General features: G+C 38.2%; 1 protein-coding gene across 1 annotated transcript in view; it reads left to right on the forward strand.

Annotated features, from left to right (window-relative positions):
• Positions 1-3,838: 3,838 nt before the first annotated feature.
• The window catches only part of LOC104461174 (myotubularin-related protein 13-like), a gene marked incomplete at its 3' end in the record, with an annotated part of 145,333 nt that continues 128,374 nt past the window's right edge, over positions 3,839-20,797 (forward strand). Inside the window, exon 1 of the mRNA XM_010072656.1 lies at positions 3,839-4,193. Within this exon, the coding sequence (XP_010070958.1) occupies positions 3,839-4,193 (355 nt within the window). The remainder of the gene's footprint in view (positions 4,194-20,797) is intronic.

Here is a 20,797-nt window from a genome sequence, read left to right on the forward strand (position 1 = left end):
TCTGCTGTCGTTTTGTGGGTAAAGAGAGAGTGGTTTCTGTTATGTAACTCTCTGTTATGAAAATATCCTAAATCAGTGTGTAAACTGATTTGGACATGAAGTGATTGTCAACTGGTATGTGTTTGTGCTGGACATTGCAGAAGGATCCTTTGATTGTATGTTGTTAATAAACAATGTTTCAAACAGTTGAATGTCCCCTAATTTATTTGACTAGGCATAAACCAAACAACCCTCGAGTTTGTTACTCTAATTAGTTCTTTGAAGTAGCAGTTGTGTGTAATCTGTATTTGTTCATTCTAAAAGTGTAGTTAATAGACTCTTAAAGTAAGATTCTTTCATTGTTTTTCAGAAATAATTTTCAGAGAATTCATTGTATCTATGTGCTTAAAGATACAGTGGCTTACAAAGTTCTGCCAAGGGTCTCCTGGATTTTACTGTACCAGTATTCTTATTCTGTTAATTCCAGCGTGGTTCCCCCTCCCACCCCATTTGGAAATAGATTTGTCTTATAATTTTGCCACTAAAATTAGGATATCTGAAATGGAGAGTACTTTATGTTAAAAATAAAGACTACTTCTTTCACCTCTCTCCTGTTTGGAACACTTTCCCTGTGACAATAGTAAAGAGCCCAAGTCAAAACAAAGAAGCAACCAAAAAATCCAGAGCTGCTTTTAAGAAGAAGACAAAGCAAGTAGGCTGCCTTATTAAAGGGTATGATCAATCTGACATAGCCACTGTGTGAAATAAAACTACAGATTACATTGGAAGGCTTTATGTTTCTAAAAGGTCATCATCTATAGCGTTTAAGTATGTGTTTAACTTCCTGTACATAAATTGTCTCATTAAGTTTAGTAGAATTGCTTGCATGGATGAAATTGAGCAGATTCAGAAATAACTCCAGAACCTTAATTTGAAAAGGTCGTGCCCAGAAAGTAACTATTTAGACTTCATTATTTAAATTACTCATTGCTACTTTAATGCTTCATACTAAAAATGCTTGAAGGAACAACATTCTGTTGAAGACTAGGCATGCATTGTTTTCCAGATTCCTTTACCCCCACATGCAATCCCATAATACATGGAGTACTGACCTTTCTTTTTCTTGTAAAAGCTGTATTTTCTTGATGCATTTATTGTGCTTCCTTCTATATGAAAAAGCAGGGGCAAACAGTTCTAGGACTGTAGACTTATTCACTGTGAAGCTTTTAGATTTTTAGGTGTGTTGGGGATTTTTTCTTTCTTCCCCCTCCCCTATCTTCAGCAAGGTTCTGGCTCGGTTTTAATATGTTTGCTTTTAATTACATTTTATAGTGTATTTTTTTTCAGGAATAACCTGTGGAATATCTTTTTGTAAACAAGCAAACAAAAGTCCTGTAACCTTCCCCCTCTTCCCCAGCTGGTACGTCAGCAGCAGTTTGGATAATGTGCACTTGCGGTTAATAAGAAAGGATGTTTATAGTAATGGCTGTTCTCCCAGAAAAGCCCTGCTGCCTCTGCTGTCTCTCTATAGCAGCCATCATCTGCTCTGACTTCACATGGCTTGTATGGATACTGTATGGATTACATGTGCCAATATCAGCAATATACTGAAAATGCGTTAAAGATACTGCTTTCCTGTGCAGATTATCTAGCTGTATTCAAAAACATTCACTATAAATATCTGAAATGCTGTGTTTGTGCACTTGTGCAATTTAGGAGCGCATTTCTAGATTTTTCTTGTTGCGGAAAAACTTTTTTATTGGTATTACGTTTTTATCCAACATAGTCAGTCTTAAGAGGAAGTGAACATTTTTATTGTCCTCAAATAAATCCAAGAGGGGGGTCAAACATTTTAAAGTTCATTCCTGTTCTAGTCTGGACCTACGTACATTAATGTTACTGCAGTCTAGTTCTGTCATCCCTGTTGTATTAAATCTTCCTTTTGTTTTTGGCTTACTTTAGGATGCTGGCCTGTCAAAAAGATCCTTCTTGCTGAGTATTTTGCCTGTGTTGCTGTACAATTTTTTTTTTTTCCCCGGGTTACTTTTCTGCAAATTTCTCAAACAGAGTTGGCTCACTAGGGTATCAGATGAGTGCCAGTATTGGCATAAAAGTGGAGCAGGAGCATGCAGAAGGAGGACAGATCGTTGCAGCCTGAATTTATATCAGTTTAAATTGTCCTAGAACCTTGGACACAAAGATGTTAGTCAGGTGCTCTAGTCTCCTGCATGCTCTGAGGAAAGTAATGGGTGTCTTTGAATAGTTCCCCTCCCAGGCAATTTATTTGTGCTTGGCAGGATGCACCAAGATTCAGCCTGAGTGGAGAATGAGCTTTGCAATTGACAATTTAGGGGTCAGCAGACTTTCAGACACGTAGGAAGTTAAGGAGAAGTCTTTGAGTTGTGAAGGATCTGATTTGCCTAGCTTTTTCTGCATCAGGTACAGATGACTGTATTCCCACTTAAAAGTTCCTTAGTCTAAATCTTTCACCATAAAAGTAAGCTTAAATATGTAATAGTTCTAGTTGCTGTTGTGCGTTTTAAAAACTCATTCTGAGCCACTACGAAGAACTGCAATAGCAGTAGCTCCTATTGGAAGTTCATATTCAGTGTCTTGACAGAGTTGGAGAAACTAGATTTAATAAATCCCCCATATTTAATTAAAACCCTTGGTTTTGTTCTAACAGTGGAAATATGAGGGATTTCGGTGATACACCAAGGTTGGTTGCTTTACCGTGTTTATTTTGCATTCAGCTGAGCTTTTGCTAAGGTAGATAACCACATTTTTCTCCAACATATCAGCACAGTACAAAGCTGTTACGTAATTTGCTATAAAAGGCTTTTGTAGAAGTCTCTGAAGGGAACAAAGGTGCTAGAAAATGTAGGTGCTCTGGGTTAAAAGCTAGAGAAAATCCCAAAAGACCTTACTGTATATCCATTTTCTTCTTGCATGGATTTTGAAGTGTGTTTGATGTGCTTCCCGTTGAATAAGTTTGCCTAATGGAGTGGGGATGGGATTTGGGAAGATGTTTGCAAAGATCACCGAAGGGCATGAGAAAATACCTTTTGGTTTGGTTTTGCTGGTATAAGCCATAATCGTAAATTTATCCCTGGAATTTACATATGGTGGTACTTGAAAAAGATAAATGAGAGAAAATTTTGCATCTTCCTTAGCTCAGCAGCTGAAAGGTAAGGTTAAAGAAAAGAGGACTAAATACTGAATTTGATTGATTTGCTCATACACCCATAATGGCTGCCCATAGGTTGCTGCGGTGTACCCAGCTCTGAAAACCTGCGAGGTGGAGCGAGTGTTTTCTGTGAGACTTCTTTGCTCTAAGAAGACAGACTAATGGTTTTTGTTCTTGCCTGTGTATGCAGTTGCAATGTGTATGACAGAAGGCTTGCAACAGTATAGTGGTTTTGTTTGGCTGTTGTCATAACTGATAAATGCTGATATAACATGCGTAGGCTCTGTTGTGGTTGTCTCTGTTCTGATTTTTATCAGCTTCTTTTCAGGGAAGCCTTTCTTGTCTAACATAGCTTCATATCTTGGTAGATTTTGAAACTAGACACACTGGGTTATGAAGGGGGGAGGACCTACTTCAGGCAGCTGTTTTGGCATCTCACGAGGATTTGGAAGACTTGCTGATGACGAGAGCAGTCTCACTGGGTTTTTTACTTTATTTTTTTGTCGTGTGTGCTTTTTTTTCTTCTTTGGGGCTCTTTTGAGTTGAAGGTCCAGAGGATCATCCCATCAACTGCAGCTCTCCCAAGTTTCTAGCACGCTGACTCGCCCTGCCTCTGTGGACATTCTTTTCACTGGAGGTGACATTCGAAACTGGACAAGCTCCTACTGACCTATGTCCTTTGCAGCAACTGCTTGCCACACTCCTGCCCCAGGTGCCAGCCTGCCCGAGAGCCTTGTCCAGTTGGCTTTGACACCCACTCTTGCGCCCAGAAGCAGCACTTCAGACAGGGCAGGGGTGGCCATGCACCTCACAAAGGGCTCAGCACTTGTAGAGGATCCTCCAGGACTTGCACGCGCAGCTGCAGATGCCACCCTAACCCCAACACTGAAGAAGAAACAGAGGGATTGCCCCGTCAAGACTCAAACCTCTGCTGTCTCTTGCCTGCTCAGGAGACAGAGGAATGGAGCAATGACCATCCCTGCTGCTGGCAGAGCCCTTCTCCAGCCTCGCCTCAAGTCCCAGGCAGGTTTGAAAGGCAGGAAGAGGAGATCCCCCACTCTTCTTAGTGCCGCACTCCAGCAATAAGCTTGTGATCCCTACAGGTAGTTGGAGCATTGGCAGCAATTACTGGGCTGACACTGCTGCTGTTGGACTCCAGTGTCAAGGGTTGAATCTCGAGCAACACTCACCCTTTGGTGGCCCTCTTCTTTCACTTGGACTCAGGGCTGGCTTGCTGGTGCAGACACACAGAGAGGACTTAGAAATAGCAGCCACAGGTGGACCCTCACATCTGGATGAGGAAGACGGCATCGGCTGGGGTGGATTATTTCCAGGGATGCTCCATCCCTGGAGGGGTTCAAGGCCAGGCTGGATGAGGCTTTGAGCAACCTGGGCTGGTGGGAGGTGTCCCTGCCCATGGCAGGGGGGTTGATCTCTAAGGTCCCGTCCAACCCAAACCATTTTATGATTTTATGATTCTATGAAAATATAAAGAAGGTTTTTTGGTGTATTCATTGTATATTCATAGTTGGGCATTCCTCTGGGCTAGTGTGTGTATAAGGAGTGGGTGATTTCCTCGTGTCTTGGTATGCAATCTCTGTAAAACAGGGAAAGATAGAAAAATAGGGGAATTGAGCTGTTACTTTAGTGTCTGTCTTATTTGTGCTGTGGCTTAATTTGTTTCAACTGCAATCCAGGTGAATCTCAAAGGGAAAACAAAAAAATCAGCAAAAACCAAAGTCCTTCTTTTTGTCGCAGGAGAACTCTTGTAGCTGCAATTTAATGAAACATCAAGTGTACTATCAGAACTAGAAGCAGAATGCAGATGTGTAAGTAACGGTGTATTGGTAGGAGATTACTGTAGTTGGCTATGCCTGGAGAAGGGCATGGGTGCCCAAAAACTTTTCCAAACAAGTTAGTTGCTCTAGTATAAGAAGTTATCTGTTTCTACGCACCTTGTCCTTGCTCAGTTTAGTTTTCAAATACGACAATTTCCACAATACCACGCTAAAACAGAATGAAAAAGGAATATTTCAATTGCATGTGTTTTCTTGGGCAGGTTTGGGTTGTGGTGTGGTTTTTTTTTTAGTGTTTTTTTTTTTTTTTGGATGGGATAAAGCTATCTTGAAAATCTGAAAAACCCAACAAAACCGGTATTTTTTCTTGGTAGCATGTCTTCCTAAAAGGTATTAAAGCAATTTCTTCTAATATATAAAGTTGACTGGAAAAAATTATTGTTATTTTGATTTATGGATTCACTGTAACCAATGCAGATTAGTATAACTCTTCTTTCCATCAAATGTCTACTACTGTGTATCTCTGAAGAATTTGGATTTGAAACTCTTTGCTCACTTGGTCTTGCTGTTATAATAACAGCAGCAATGGAGACTTTTTTTTCAGCCTTTCAGTTTAAATCAAGACCTTCATGGAGCCTGAATGTTTATTCTCTAAGCTATCTTAATTTGTCCTAATACGTGAGGATACAGATTCTGTTGAAGGAAGTAGCATTTCATATCTTTGGGGATATTTTAAGACTAAATTGCAGTCAAGAAACTCTCTCTCCCCTTTTCTGTCTCAGATGAATTTTGTGGATTATCTAACAAAATGACACTTTTCCTGCAGCGTGTTCATGGAAAACAGTTTGTTATGCAAGCCTGAATACTATTTCAGCACTGGCCTTCTATAACCGCAAGCATATTTTTCAGTGGAGGGACAATGAGAATGACATTTAACTCCTCCAACGTCACAAACATAACAATCTTGTCTTAGAACTATACTGCTATGGCAGTTCATGGACATGAACTTAAATCACCAACTATCTCCCCAGCTTACAAAGTAAAAACCGAGGGAAAACCAGAGTCACTATGGAATCATTTTAAGATGTGGACGAGTAGATTCAATGTTTGGCCTTGATGAACCTCAGTGAAAGTTGTCTCTTACAAATATATACTGGTAATTGGGAAGTCTTCCTGTGATTGTCTCTTCTTTTACTCTTCCTTTGCAGTAACGTGAGATTTTCAGGCTCCTTGCTTATCCAGTGAAAAAAATTATTTCTAACAATAACGCTATCATTATTGATGAGATTAATTTTATTCTGCTTGGTGTTTTGGGAATTGTATTTCAGTTATGCGTTTGTTGAAATAAATTATTCCTTTGGTGGCAGTGGTATATTCTGAAGTCAAGGACAATCCAATTAGTGTTGATTGGGATTTGGCAGCTAAATCCTTGCTCACTGAGCCAAGAACATGCCTGTTATTGCTTATCTGTTAGTGACTAGATAGATCATGATTTCATGTCTCTGATGTTTACAGTTCTCAATTTTCAACCTTCTACAAATTGTATGATATGAAAAAAATGGAGTAATTGAACACAGTTTGAATTCTTTGTTTCCTTTGTAGTAATATTGTGCTCAAGGTGACAACAAACTAATCACAAAATTTCCACTGAACTGTGGGCAGAGGTAACAGGCTCTTAGTACTGCAGCCAAAACCAGTAGTTGCTGACAGTTAGCACAGACTGAGGTTTTGTGTAGCTGTAGTAGAGGAATGTTAATATACAGAAAATACAAAATCATCATAATTCTGGATACAAATTCAGGACAGCTGCATACAAAACCACATTGGACCCTGGGAGACCTCAGTAGATAAAAAGAGACAAAAGAATGTTACTGGAGTTACAAAATCAATCACTCAGACATTGAGGGGGGAAAAAAAGGTAGGAATAATGTCCTTGTAATGTGGTTCATATGTTGTTTCTTAGGATTCAAAAACACAAACCCCAGAAAATTCACTATCTGACACTTGGATATGTGTTCAGCAAGATTGGAAACGTCTTTTTAAGTGGTAGGCTTATACGTTGGGTCTAATGGAATAGTAACTGGAAGGAAGATGAGACATTCTGGCAGAGGATTTCTTAGATACTTGCGGATGCGAAGGAATGACGACTCTTCTTTCCAGAATCTTGACTTCAGTTGTGGAAAATTGTGCTTTGGAAAATGGATTTAATTGAGCTACTTTTGACAGATGCCGTAAATATTAATGCCAGCAGTATTGAGTGTTGGCAGTCGGCAGTGTCCCCTTCAGGCTCTGTAGTGGGCTGTGTATCTCTTCGATGTGGTTTGCGAACCCTTGCTTTGTAGGACAGTGGCCACTCTTCCTGCAAGCAACTGGGTTTGACACATCCTGATATTTTAAAATTCTTTCTGTCTTCTAGTTTGGTTTACAGGTTTACCCCAGAAGAGTCTCTGACCTTAGCATCTCTCTTTCTTTCTCTGTCCTTTCCTCTCTGTTCTCTCTTGATCTCTGTTTAGCCGTTTTTATCTACTCTGTTTTTCTGAGATGAAGTCCTCTTCTCCAGTCAGTCTGATCTCTTGTGTTTTTCATCTCTAGATAAATAGCAGTTCATTACATAAACACAAAGGCCAGGTTTCCTCCCTGCTGTAAATTTTGTGCCTAATTGAGTGTTTGCTAGAATTTCACTTTAGGCAAAAAACATCCATTTCCCTAATCTTATTTCATAGAAACAGTAAAAGTATTTGGTGTGATGTTTTCTGAAATAATTGAGCTAGAGACAGATATTAGGCATTGAGACTTAAGATGGTACATTTAGTTTGGCTAAGGAAGAAATGAGTGAAAATAGTTACAGAACAAGAGGTTAGGGCACCCTTAGTAATCGTTATGGCTGTTAGCTATTGCGTATCTATAAAGCGTTGCAGTCATGCTTCTTCTTAGTTTCTTACAATGCACCAGTTGTACCACAATAAACCTTTTAGCTTGATCGCTGCATTGTTAAACTCTTTCATATGTTAAATTTGTACATTTAGCACATGTATTTGTGCTTTCAACAAAGAAATACAGAGGCTCGTCCTTTTTGGTGACTATTTTTTTATGAACCATAAGTATAATTCCTAAGTGGCAGTAAGCATAAGCTGAGTGCATGACTAACAAAATGCTCCAGACTTTTTCAAAAGGAAAAAGTTGTGATCTTGTCATAAATACAACTGTGGTGGACTTTAATTCTCGAAATACTGTTGAATGGGCATACTGTACTTTTAAAATAACAGTAAATTAGGAAATCTGTGTTTTTTAATGCTATTACACAGGCTGCTTTTCATAAAAATGCAAATTACAATTGCATAAAAAAATGAAGAAAGCCACACGCTTTGTTCCTGCAGAGCTGTTTCTTCATAATTAGTCTCTTTTTCCCAGAAAAATATATAGTAGTTTTACAAAGCTTGTGGAATGACTAAGCTTTTACTGTTCTATATTGTTAGTTTATGCTATTTTTAAACTAAGATTAACACAGATCATTCTAGTAGAAGTTACAGGAGGGTTTCAGTTTTCTTTGTCCTTGATTGGTAACTTGTAAAAAGAGAAGTAGGTTTCATATTTTATAAGAACTTAGAATTTCAAAGGAAAATTGATTGTAGTTTTACTTCCTAAAATGCGTATTTCTAGTCTCTTTCAGGTTGTGAGTTCTTAGAACCTTCCATCTGAGAATTTTTTTTCTTCACTGTTTTTTGTTTAGTGATGAACACGGCTCTCAATGCTGATCCTGTAAGAGCTGCTGGCAGATGCTGATGTGGTTGATTGAAAATTGTTATTGAATTCATTGTGTCTAGTAGAAGGGTTTGGATTTGCCCTTGATAGCCTCTTCTTTCACAACTGTAAAAACTCATAGTACACTCTGGAGATGGCTTTTGTGCAGTCAGAAGGTCACCTCTCATTTGGTAAAGCAGTGGGTCCTTCGGGAATTTCCTGGTGCTGTGCCTGGCATGGTTGCTGGTGGGCTTCTAGGCAGAACTTGCTTTTTGTAAAGTAACTTTCTGCCGGAGCAATAGATTGTGCCTGACTGCAACTGAGAAACCAGTTGGAATGCCCTGTTAGGGGAGGGAAGAGCTGCTACCTGAGCATTGCCTTGGACTTTGGGATTCACCTCACATTTCTTAGAAATATAGTTAATGAGTTATTCTTATTTTATACTTTTGAGGAGCTATTTGCTTCTGCAAAATAGGAAACTGATTTGTGTATGTTTCTTATGATCAGCAAGTTTCAGCAATGGTAGAAAGCCCAAGGTTTGGAATGGATGTTTTTAATAGTGTTTCCAAACAGATAACAAGGTGTATGCGCGGAATAAAATGATGTTTTCCGTGGTAATAAATAGTTGGAGTTTAAAGTTTGTGTTCAGAAGTTCATGCAGGTTCTAAGTGTTCAAAGTGCTGAACAGAGAATTAAGTTTCCTCTCTAAATATTTTATAGTTGCTAAAACTTAAGTGCTTATTTTAAGTAACACATTCTGGTCCACTGTGCTGAAGTTAAGATAATGCCTGTGGAAGTCTCAGATTTGCCCTTTAGTTGGAGGCAACTGCCCCTACATCAATTTTAGCCTCTTGAGTTGGTTCCTTGCTAGTTCCACTAATGAGCTAAGGTTTTGACTCAAGCTGCCAGTAAATGTGCTTTAAGCTGAGACACCTGGATTTGTATTGGCACGATTGAGGCACGGGGCACATGTCTTCTTTTTCCAGCTCTAAGGGGCTGATCATTTCCAGCAGAGAAGCAACAAAAAGGGCTAGAACATCCCAAACCATCTTGGTGGGTTGTACTTGGACTAGAGTGTCAAAGCTGTCATGTGTCATCTGGGATGGCATTATAAAAAAAAAAGTGTCTTGTTTTTTCAGTTACAGGCAACTGAAAAGAAAACAAAACCATAGAGAGCCACATGTTTGTGATTTGGAATTCAAAACTCGTCTTTCAAAAGATTCTCTTTCCTGTTTGATTAATCTGCATAAATAGTGATACCAGGTTTGCCACTGAGTAAACAGTGTTGATTCAAGTAGTGATACTTTTGTATGGTTATTGTTTCAGTACTGTGTTTTCCAAATATTTTGTTTATAGTGTTTATTATGAAGAGAGATGAGATCATACATATTTAACACAATATCCTTGTGGAGGCTGTTTTTATTATTTTGTTCTCTTTTGCCACATGGCATCTTTTTGGAGGAGGCAAGACTGTCATTGAAATATTTTATTTTTTCTGAGAGAGTGGTCTTGAAAAGTATCCAGAAAACATACAAAGCATTATATGCTTCTTACAGCAGATGGACAAAGGTTTTTTGTCAATGTTGTCTTGCCAATCTTAATTTTCAGCAAATTTTCATATCTGGAGCTTTTAAGGAATCTCAGCTGTTGCTGGTTAAGTGGTGGGAGTCTCAAGGGTTACAAGTAGATTGAAGAATAGAAGCAAGTGGTCATTATTTATCAGCAGAGTTGTTAGCATGGGCTCACAAAGTTAACTTTGCAGACGTTTTTTGTTCAACTTGTAAATATCCGATAAAAAGAGAGGTGGAATAGTTAGGGGTTAAGACTTGCCGGTGATTTAAAAAAAATTAAAATCACTTAGGATAACTGAATCTAAAGCTTATGCTGAAGGGCTCCAGAAAATGCTCCTGATACCAAGTGACTAGATATTAAAATTTTAGATGAAGTACAGTTTTGATAAATAGAAGCTAAAGTACAAGCAGTGGTGAGAAAAGATGGTCCTGACGTGTATTCACAAGAATAATCTCCAATATTTTAACTTAGTGCAAAAGTTATTGGAATTTGTTGGGACAATTCTCTGTAAATGTCATTTTAGGATCTGGTGATAATGGCAACAGTAAACCCAGAAATAAACACCCAGAAAAAAACCCACCAGAAAACATTGTGGTGTTGGGATTTGCAGCCTAGGGCCCAAGAATGGATTAGGTGAATCAGCTTTCTGTGGTCCCGAATCTTAAGAAAGACTGGACAGGACCTGCATGTTTTTGTCTTTTGTCCTGAATGTCCCTGGTAGTGCTGCTACTGGAGAAGCAACAGGATGTCTTGAATACTAACTGCTTTCAAATCAGGGACACTGGACAATATTTATGTGTGTTAAAGGCAGTTGATCACGTAAACTTTGTTTCTGTAAGAAACCCATCTGAAAGTAGCGTTCTTACTTGCAAGAACATGATTTATTGTCATTTAGAAGAATATTTGCTTTCCTTTGTGATAGACACGTTATAGTGTGCTCCAGTTAACATTCTGAGCCTGCCGCAACCTCTGAAGGGTGAGGTTATGTTCTCTTAATTACGGGCTCATAGTCAAGTGGCATTTAATTATTTGCTAGGACATGGATGCAGCTCTGTTTTCTTCAGTTATGCTCTAACTTAAAACAACCAGTTCCTTCAGTTTCTTAACAATTGCAGAGTATGAATTGAGGATATTTTAGTTATTATTTTTACTGCTAATGGTGCATGCACTGGAAATGCATTTTGACGTTTAAAATTTTGTCTCTGTAGCTTATTTATGGGATGGGAGATGGCAGTAAGGAAACAGGTAATTTAGCATGTAAGCAGAGAATCATACTTTATTATTGCATTACATTTTTAAAAGAATTAGCTAAAAAACCTGAGAGAACATACTTGTTTAAAATCACAAATTGATGTTTATTTTAGAGCCTTCTGTTTGATTTTTTTGTTTGTTTGTTTTAGTCACCTAAGTATTTAACAGCGTGTACAGTACTTGCTTAACTGCGCTTAGAGATCAGGTGAAATAATGTTATGCTACATGGACAAAATATAATTCAATGCGATACAAAGTTTAGCTTTAGCGTTAGAAGAAGTACAAGTACAGTAACACTTCTGATGTTTGCAAGTTCATATGTGTAGATTTAAAAGAAATTTGGATACAACATATTATTTTTCAGCACCTCTTACAAAGGACTACTGTGCTGATCCTCACTTTAAGTCACTCTGGCAGCTGCATTCTTAGGGAGAAGGGAATGAAATGAACTGTTAACCTTTGAAAGCCAGAGCACAAATAGTGTTTAACTTGTGAACAGTAGTGGATGTTTCAAACAATGGTGTTAATTTTGATTGCCTTTTTGAAGTAGACCCATTCTTTTTGTTCTTGGTTCGGAAGCTAAACATATTGTTTAGAACTTTTCTGCAGCTGTGAAGAACAAAGTTTGTCATGCAGTAGTTTAGCAAGATGACATCATGAGATGATTTTGACTACTGTGGCAATCTGCTTGCGTTTGCCCTTGTGTAAGTGTGATCGTGGGCACGTATTTGTTTCCATTTGGTTTAAATTAAGTAAGCATTGATGGATTTGTATTCTGTGACTATTTTCTTGATCCCATTGTTCTGGGCTATTGTTATTTTGACCTGAAAATCATTCTACTTGATCTCTGTTCCAGTTTGTTCTCCTAAAAGGTGCTCCAGGTAAGTCCTCTTATCTTTAGACAGCAGAGCATTCCTGTAAGGCTGAGTCGGGCTGTTGGTGGGGAACTCGGGGATGTTTGAATGGTGACACACCAGTTCTTTGAAATTCCAGCATGACAGAAGGCCAGTAACTGCAGAGCCTTGCTCACTCCCCCCACACCTCTGGCTTATGGAGTACTGGAGAGTGCAGAGCAAAACGTGTCTAAGCACTTGAGGCCAAACTCTCTTGACATCACCTTGTGTGCTTTGCAATACTGGCTTGCGTGTACTTGTGTGGGGTTTAGCTGGTAGAAATGGTGACCAGCCTGAACATTGTCATTAATGCCATTGTGGCAGGTGGGTAAGGAGCTAATTTTTGCTAAATACATATGGGCCATAAGATATGCTCACACTTACTGGGAACTCTTTGTTTTTGCTGTTTTTAGTCTATAGTCAGGCCAGACAAAATATTTGGCCTATCAGGATATGTGAATCATTCTTCTTTGTAAGGCTTCATTTATCATCTGTGTTCTGAAAATGTTTTTTAAGAGGGAAGCATTGAATGTGCTCAGAAATTTTATTGTTAACGTGCGTTTTTACAGCTGTTATGTAAAAATCAAGCTTTGGTAAGATCAAAGTATTATTTATTTAATTGTTTTAGCCTATTGGAACCACAGGAAATATACAGGGTGGGAAGCTCCCAAATGACTCATCACTCCTCATCACCTGTAGGTGAGCAATGGCATGCAGACTTGAAAAAAAAACCCACAAAAACCCCAAATCTTAGCAGCTGGTTAGTTCTGAGAAGGAAAGAAAGAAAGAAAGAGGAGAAAACTTGCTCCTTCAATCTGTATGTATTGCTGATACTTAGAGTTTGACTAGAAAAAATACTTTAAAATGTCCTTTATCAATGCAAAAATATAGGTAGAGTACAAAATTAATGTAAAGGGTTGAGTGAACAGATGGACTTGTGTTGTGTGGTTTGTTGTTTTTTTTTTTTTGTAGTCTTGTTTTAGAAGATAGTAAGGGTGAAGGCATGTAAGTGCAGGTGAGGAGGGCACTGTGTCAAATCCTGTATGGACTTGGAGTGGGCATCTCATTACCTGGAGGAAAGCAGCAGTTGCTCTGAAGTTGAGGGGAGAATAATGTTCTGGTAGATGGTTGAGATGACCTTCCAGTCACAAAATGCTGTAAGTTTTGAACAAATTTTAAATTAAGTATACTGTCAGGAAGCTTGATGACGTGTGATACGTATGAATGATGTCTGCTGGGACGTGAGCATGTACAGCTCCATGTTCCAGTTCCTCTCGCTAAAGGAGCGCGGCTCTGTGAATGCTGAGAGGCAGGAAGCGTTACAGAAATATGTTATTTTTAATAACAATAAGGAATGAAAAAGGGCACTGGAAGAGGAGCTGAGAGATAATAAACTTTTTCATTTAGAGAGCAAGTGTGCAGTGTACAGAGAAAGAATCCTTGAAGGTAGTGAAGAGATAGCTAAAGGACTTGGAAGTTGAGGCAGCTTCTTATTACAGAGGATTGAAAAGTAGTTCAGGAGGAAGTGAATTTCAGAGCAAACATCACGCATATTGAGATGTGCTAAGTTCTGTTTACAGATTGGAGTTTACATGTGGGTAGCTCGAGCAAGCTATGGAACGGGAGTTTGCAGTGCTGTGTGATCTGGGAGTGTGAGGCAGTTGGAGGAGTGAGTTGCATGGTATCTCTGCAGCACTGTCACAGGGTGGGCTGTCGGGAAGGCCCCTGGGAGGATGACTCCGTCATTACAGATCTCAGACTTGAGGATTGTTTTGATTTGGGACAGGTGAAAAAGAGATGTGTCTGAAGATACTGCTTGTGAAACAAGGAAGACAGAAGGGATTTATCTGTCTCTATGAACTGTGGTGTAATTCATAGGCACTGTGTTGAAAATTTCAAATGAGCTGGCTTGATCATGAATTGCAAGAATATATTGACTTACAGAATGTTAATTTTTGACATAGTTGGCAAATACTGTTCAAAAGTAATTTTAAGTTTTTGGAGGTCATGATAATTTCCTACTGCTAGAGTGACAGTGTGTCCAGTGTGAAGCAGCATCAAGCTACACTGATGTTGCAACTTAGCAGGGAATGTGGATCTTTCAAATAAGTTTTGGGTCAAGTATGTGTTTCCTTTGATTCCAAACAAGTGCTTTTTACTAAAGATCAATGTGGTTTTTATGTTATGGAAATATTTCTCTTATTGGTCAACTACTCAACCTGGAACTGCTTTTAGAAGTGATGATTGTTTTGCTTAAATGTGCGTCATACCAACTCTAACAAGTTACACTTTGCTGTTTCTGTGGAGTAGTGAAAACAACAAACCACACTACATCTAAACTTAAAGTAGACTTAAAGCTTTGTTAACCTTCACCTTTAAAGTTTCAGAAAGTACATTACCTTCTCTATAAAGAATGTTATTTACGAAGGATTCTTCTATTTATTGTAAAGCAAGATGCGTATTGTAAGGCATGCTTATTTTGACTGCTGGTTTCTTGGCTTGAAGAAGGGGCTGCTTTTTGCTGCTGTATCTTTTACACAGATGTGCATTTTATTTCTTTCTTAGTTTTACTGTAATCCTTCTTGTGCACATTTGATGACAAAGAAGTAGCAGAACATCCTTTACAAAGCATTTGGATGCTTTACTGTGTACCAAGTCATCACTTTGAATTCTGGGGAAAAAATGAGTATAATGAAACAGCTGAGATCCAAACATGTCAGAATTGAGCTTGAGAATAAACATTCTGCATTTTCAGCTGCTCTGTGCAAGATAGTCTTTTGGAACATGAAATATGTAATTACTATGTGTGAGAAGATGCAAAGGACTTTATGTTTCATGTAAATACTGTCATAATGTTCATAATGTTCTATTTTACTCCAGTGTTGATTATTACTTTCTTACGCTTTGTGTTATTTGGTCAGAAGACATAAAGAGCTTCTAAAGAAACATCACAAAATACTCCAGATCATCACAAGGATAAAATTGATTTTATTCTTCATGGCAATTTTTCCTTATTTCTGTAGGAAGAGATGTATGATTTTCTAAAACCAGAATACAAACCTTTGCCTTTTCAGTTATTAACCAGACGTGAAGCCCAAATCCTCAAGTTCAGGGAAAAAATACTCCTCTGTCACAACCAAACTTGTCATTCTGATATGGAGAGGTCTGTAGAGCTTGTCAGCATAGCCCAAGGCAAATCTTGCTCTGTCAGTGGGGTGGTACAGTGAGACAGCTGAAGGACCCTCTATGGGAGGATTTGTCTGCAAAGGGTCTCCACTGTGGGAGCTGCCATGTGGGGGATTTGTCTGCATAGGTAAGGGTGTCTTATCCTTAATTAAAAATTTTATTTTTGAAAGAAGGAAAATATATGTGTGGTAGTAGCCATAGCATTTTCTGAGGTAATAATTCTTTAAGATGTATCTGTTCCCCTGTTGGATAGTTCTGGAATAATATCCATATTAAGTAACTTTGTCTTAGTATGTTACTACAGTAGTGTCAAAAAATTCAGTTTTGGCTGAAGATTTGCAGTTTAAAGGGTCAGTGAAAAAACAAACCCAAAACGCGCTTCACCAAAACCAGCTCTTCTTTTCAGTGTCTTTTTTGCCCTTGGCCTTGTCCTCCCACCAAGAGGCCTCAAACTTTTCATGGGTGTGCCTCACTTAGCTTCTTTTGCTTGAACTTGTGAAATCTACCTTTAGTTTTCAAAATGCAAGCAAATAATTTTGTATAAGGCTAGTCGCTGTTCTTCATATAGTCCAGATGTGATGCCTAGATTGCTTGCACAGGTCTGTTTCATAGCATCTGAAACAATCTTAGATTCAAGATTTTTTTTTTATCCTTCTTTTTTAAGATTTACATGCTAGGGAACTCAGTGACTATTTCTTTGGCTGAGGCTTTCCTCAGACTTCATGCTTTATAGTGTTTGTGTTAATTCTCTTTCAACATCTTTAAAATTGAGTACTGGGGCGAAACTTGATTTTGGATATCTAGTTGTTGGACATTCTTCCTGGGCAGACTGAGGATACTGTAGTTATTCTTTCCAAACATGTTTAATGCCGAAGAGGCTGTGTAGCAATTCCGTGCCTACTTTGCAAGTGTTGCTGTAGATGAGGATACTCGCCAGCAAGGGGAGGTGGCTGTGACTCTTCAGCGTCACTCTGGTAGGTTCTGCTCTACATATCATCTGATCCTCCAAGTAAGATGGTGTGAAGCTGGGCATTTATGCTGCCAAAATACAGATCATGCGGTTATGGGCATATTCTAGGTCCATTATTTCTGGCTGTAGAGCTGCCTTATTAGATCTTGCGACATTGAACTGATGTTCTGTCCTAGTGGGTAACATAAGGTCAGTGGCTTTGGCCGCTGAACTCACTTTGAATTGAAGGCCATAATTAAACTTTTTTCAAGAATTATTCTGCTTGGTTATGTTCTGGTTTGAGTCACGAAGGAGTTTCCGAGTTGCCTTTTTTTATTTATTCTCATTGACACAATAGAGTTGGGTTCTGTTAGGATTAGTAAGGCAAGAAGATTTCTTGTCAGAGATACATTCTGGAATCAGTTTTCAATGTATTATCTGTTGAGATTTCTGAAAAACAACTCCTGTTGAAAGACTTGGAAGTTTTTGCCAGCTCATAATAAATTATTTCTATATGACTGTTTTGCTAAAACAAGAGAATGGCAACAAGTTACAAATGTTAGGCAGTAGAAAGTCTGCATCTTCTCTCAATAATTGTCAAAATATTTTTATTCCTGTTAGAAAGCATTAAATAACTTGCATCAGCTGCCACTTGAACAGAAATCAACCCCAAAAGCCAACCCTGGTAAATTACACAAAAATGAAGGAGACCTGGAGGGCAAACAAACAAAAAAACATCACCACAAAAAAACATCACCACAAAAAACCAACCAAACAAAAAAACCCAAAACCACCACCAACAAAAAATAAACTAAAACCCCCCCCAGAAATAACTTCTTTTGTTTTCCTCATGTGTTTTCTATGGAAGTTTGGGGCCTTTGGATCCACAAGTGGATTCTGTCCTTTAATTTATTGAAGTAATGGATAGCAATAGGTTTTATCGTGTATGTGGTCAGCCGCTGGGGGGAGGTAATACGTAGAAAGCATGAGAATGAAAAGGTAGGACCTGCTTCTGTCTGACTGGGGAAGTTTCCTTGCATAAGTTGAGACTGGGGTAATTGAGCAGCAAAGAGAAATGAAGAATAGAGCTGTGTAGGTGGTGTGTGTGCTCAGCTGAGGAAGGTGGGTAGAAGCTGTGCTGTTACCTTCATAACAGTTGATATAAAGTAGATGTACCTTCAGGAGGCTGGCACGGTCTGTAGGAAGATTCTTATGCATCTGACTGGTACCTTTTTCTGTTTTATTAATATTATGCTCCTCAGACTTTTTTCATTCTGACAGAGAGGTTCTGTTTTTCCTCTTACATCTCCATGGAGACTTTTTGGAGTTAAAGTTAGCAGAGATTATGTACACACAATGTTGTTTTGTCGTCCATAACTTCTCGGTTGTCTAAACTAATCCCAAGCTTTTGTTAAATGTGTGGTGTCTAGATTGTATTACTGTATGTAAGAAAAGAAATGTTAGAAAGCAGAAGGCTGTTTGGCTTGGACAGTGGTTTTCTGCCATGCTCTTCTTTCAGTGTCAGGGTTCTGACCGATACCAAACGCTGGTTAGATTAGTAAAGTAGCTTGCAGATTAAAACTTTAGAGAGCAGCTCTCATCTGTGTCTGTATTTCAGTTATTTAGCATGAGAAACTGGAAAATCAGATAAGCAGATTTCAAAGTACTGGTGCTTTTGCTGATAATGGCAGAGTGATAAAACTTTTTACTTTGGCAGATAGATTGTTTGTAAGATAGAGATTTTGGTTTTGCTTACAATATTTGTCAAATAGAATACTTGTTAATCCTTTGTTCTTGTGGTCCAGGCTTACGTGTTAAAATGCCCTGTATGAAGGACTAGCAGAAACAATGTTCAATGTATTATACAACATTTCCTGAATTTTGAGTCTTACGTTTACAATGGTTTCTTATTTCTAAAATAAGCTACACCAAGAATATGTACTATATATGCTCTTGTTGTGTATTAGTGTGTTTTTAGGGTAATATCGGAACATATTGTCATCCTGAACAAACTAATAGGCCATAGGAGGTTTTTTGTGTTTTGTTTTGTTTTCCTCATTTCATGGTCTATGTATCAGATGTTCCAGGGGAAGAGATGTAGTTTGTGTAATTCATCTGTCTTGTGGAGGATTGGTTTTTGTTTTCTTTTTTATCCCTCAGTAGCCACTGGTTGTGTAGGGGAGGTTGGAAAAATGAAGGAAGGATAAACCTGAAAGTGTAGGGCTTTTCCTTAGATTGTAAAAATTATTTCCTTAATGGATAAAGCAGTTAAATAACGTCTTTCAGGTCCAGTGAAGAGAACTTCAGGGTTGATTATTATTATTCTGGAGTGATAAAGCTGGGAGCTTTTAGATTACATCAGAGATAAATGTGGCATAGAATACTCTAAGTCAACTAATCCACTGAAAATCAAAATGGAGACATTTCAGACCGGTGGTATGTACTGTTGTGTTTGGTTGTAGTATAATGGTAGCAGAGTTAAACACTTAATTTTCAGGTTAAGGAATGCAAAGGACTAGAACTGTGGTGATGCACAGTAATTTTATACCTGACGAATCATCACTGAAAGAAACTTTTGTAACTTTTGTGCTGTCATGCTGTCTTGGCAATTTTCAGCTTGTGCAACAGCCACTTGAAAGGCATGTTTAAGAACAGCCCTTAGTTTTTTTTGTACATAACACTGAGGATTGGTCTTATTCCTACTAGGCAATGGCTAAGGGAAGTGGAAATGTGGCTTATGACCAACTTCCACTTGCTCTCTGATCCTGTGCAGCTGTTGTGGGGCACCTGCCAAGCATACACAATGTGAAAGACTTGCTAGTAAACCACATTAGTTGAAGATAGAGAATATATGCAATTTGCAACAATTTGTACATATTATGGACAAGGTTGCATTTAGCAAGTAGCAAAGAAACAAAGTTATGTCTCAGTAGTCTTCTAAAAAAAAAAATAATCCACAAAGTACTTTCAGACACCTTAGTCTCATGTGGCAGATTCTTCATTCATCAGGAATCAAACTTTTACCGATCTTTTCCTATGCTAGAGTAGTAGCTCCCATGTTGTCTTCTCATCCCAAATGCATTGTAAATTCTAAAGAATGTGAAAGATGTTTCTTAAAATAAATTCTATTGTACTCAGAGAAGGTATTTATTTCTACTATTTAAATATTTAAACTTGGCTGAAGAACAAATTAATATGTTAGTGTCATTTGTAGTTAACTCAGATTGCATCATTGTGATTGTTCTATACGTGTTATGTAGAACATTTTCCTACTAGTTTCTGGTTTTGGCTTGTGCATCTCTACTATTCCTAGATCTAAAATATGCTAAAAAAAAACCCAGACCCCAAACCCACTCACCCCTAAAAAGCAAAAAAACCCCCAAAACCCAACCTTTAATGTTACTAATCTCTCATAGTACACCTTTGTTAGTAGTAGAGGTGAGGCTGAAGTCGTTCAACGGTGGATGTTCTTCACAGGTCAGTGTTCTCTCTCCTTCTCTTTCTGTGCAGACTAAGGTGTTTACAGTGTGTCAGAACCTAATTTTGCCTTTATTAATGATTATTAATTTGTGTAATTGGGAGCCAATTTTTATATGCATTCTCTCTTTGGCATGTTGAGCTACAGCATTAGCTGTTCTCCAGAATATAATTAAATGATGGGAAGTTACAGCTACTAAGGGAGAGAAAGCATCTACCACTCATCCAGAAATAAAACATTATTACAATTCAAGCCAGACAGGATAAACAGCTCCAAAATATTTGTTAAATGTCTAGGTCAGATGCCTAAGCTTTTATCATGAAAAATGTTGGTAGGTATGGAGATATTTATAGGTATTTCTGTGTTTCTCTCTTCTGACCTGACTTGCGTTTCAAGGCTTTTATTACTCCTACTGAAAACAGTAAAACTCAGTGCTGGTATGCATTGGTTTAAAATACATAGCATATTTATTTATATACCAAACTTCTATGCTTTTGTTTTCTTGCTTGTTTTGTAAAACGCTGTGTGATGTAAAGTATTCTGATGCTTTTACCCGTGCAGAAGAAGGAGCTGCTGGAGTTGAATCCATTTGTTGCAGTTACTGTGCGCGTATCTCTCCCAAACTGGAATTGATCCAATAAAGAAATCTGCAGTAGTCTATCAGAATCCACAAAGTTGCTGAAATAAATATGCTGTGTTTAAGCTAACAGAGAGTAATCATATCACCTCTGAAGCCAACAGTATTGTGATATAGGTGAGGATATT

The sequence above is a fragment of the Pterocles gutturalis genome, unplaced genomic scaffold, assembly GCF_000699245.1.
Source record: "Pterocles gutturalis isolate BGI_N339 unplaced genomic scaffold, ASM69924v1 scaffold21777, whole genome shotgun sequence".
NCBI classification, from domain to species: domain Eukaryota; kingdom Metazoa; phylum Chordata; class Aves; order Pterocliformes; family Pteroclidae; genus Pterocles; species Pterocles gutturalis.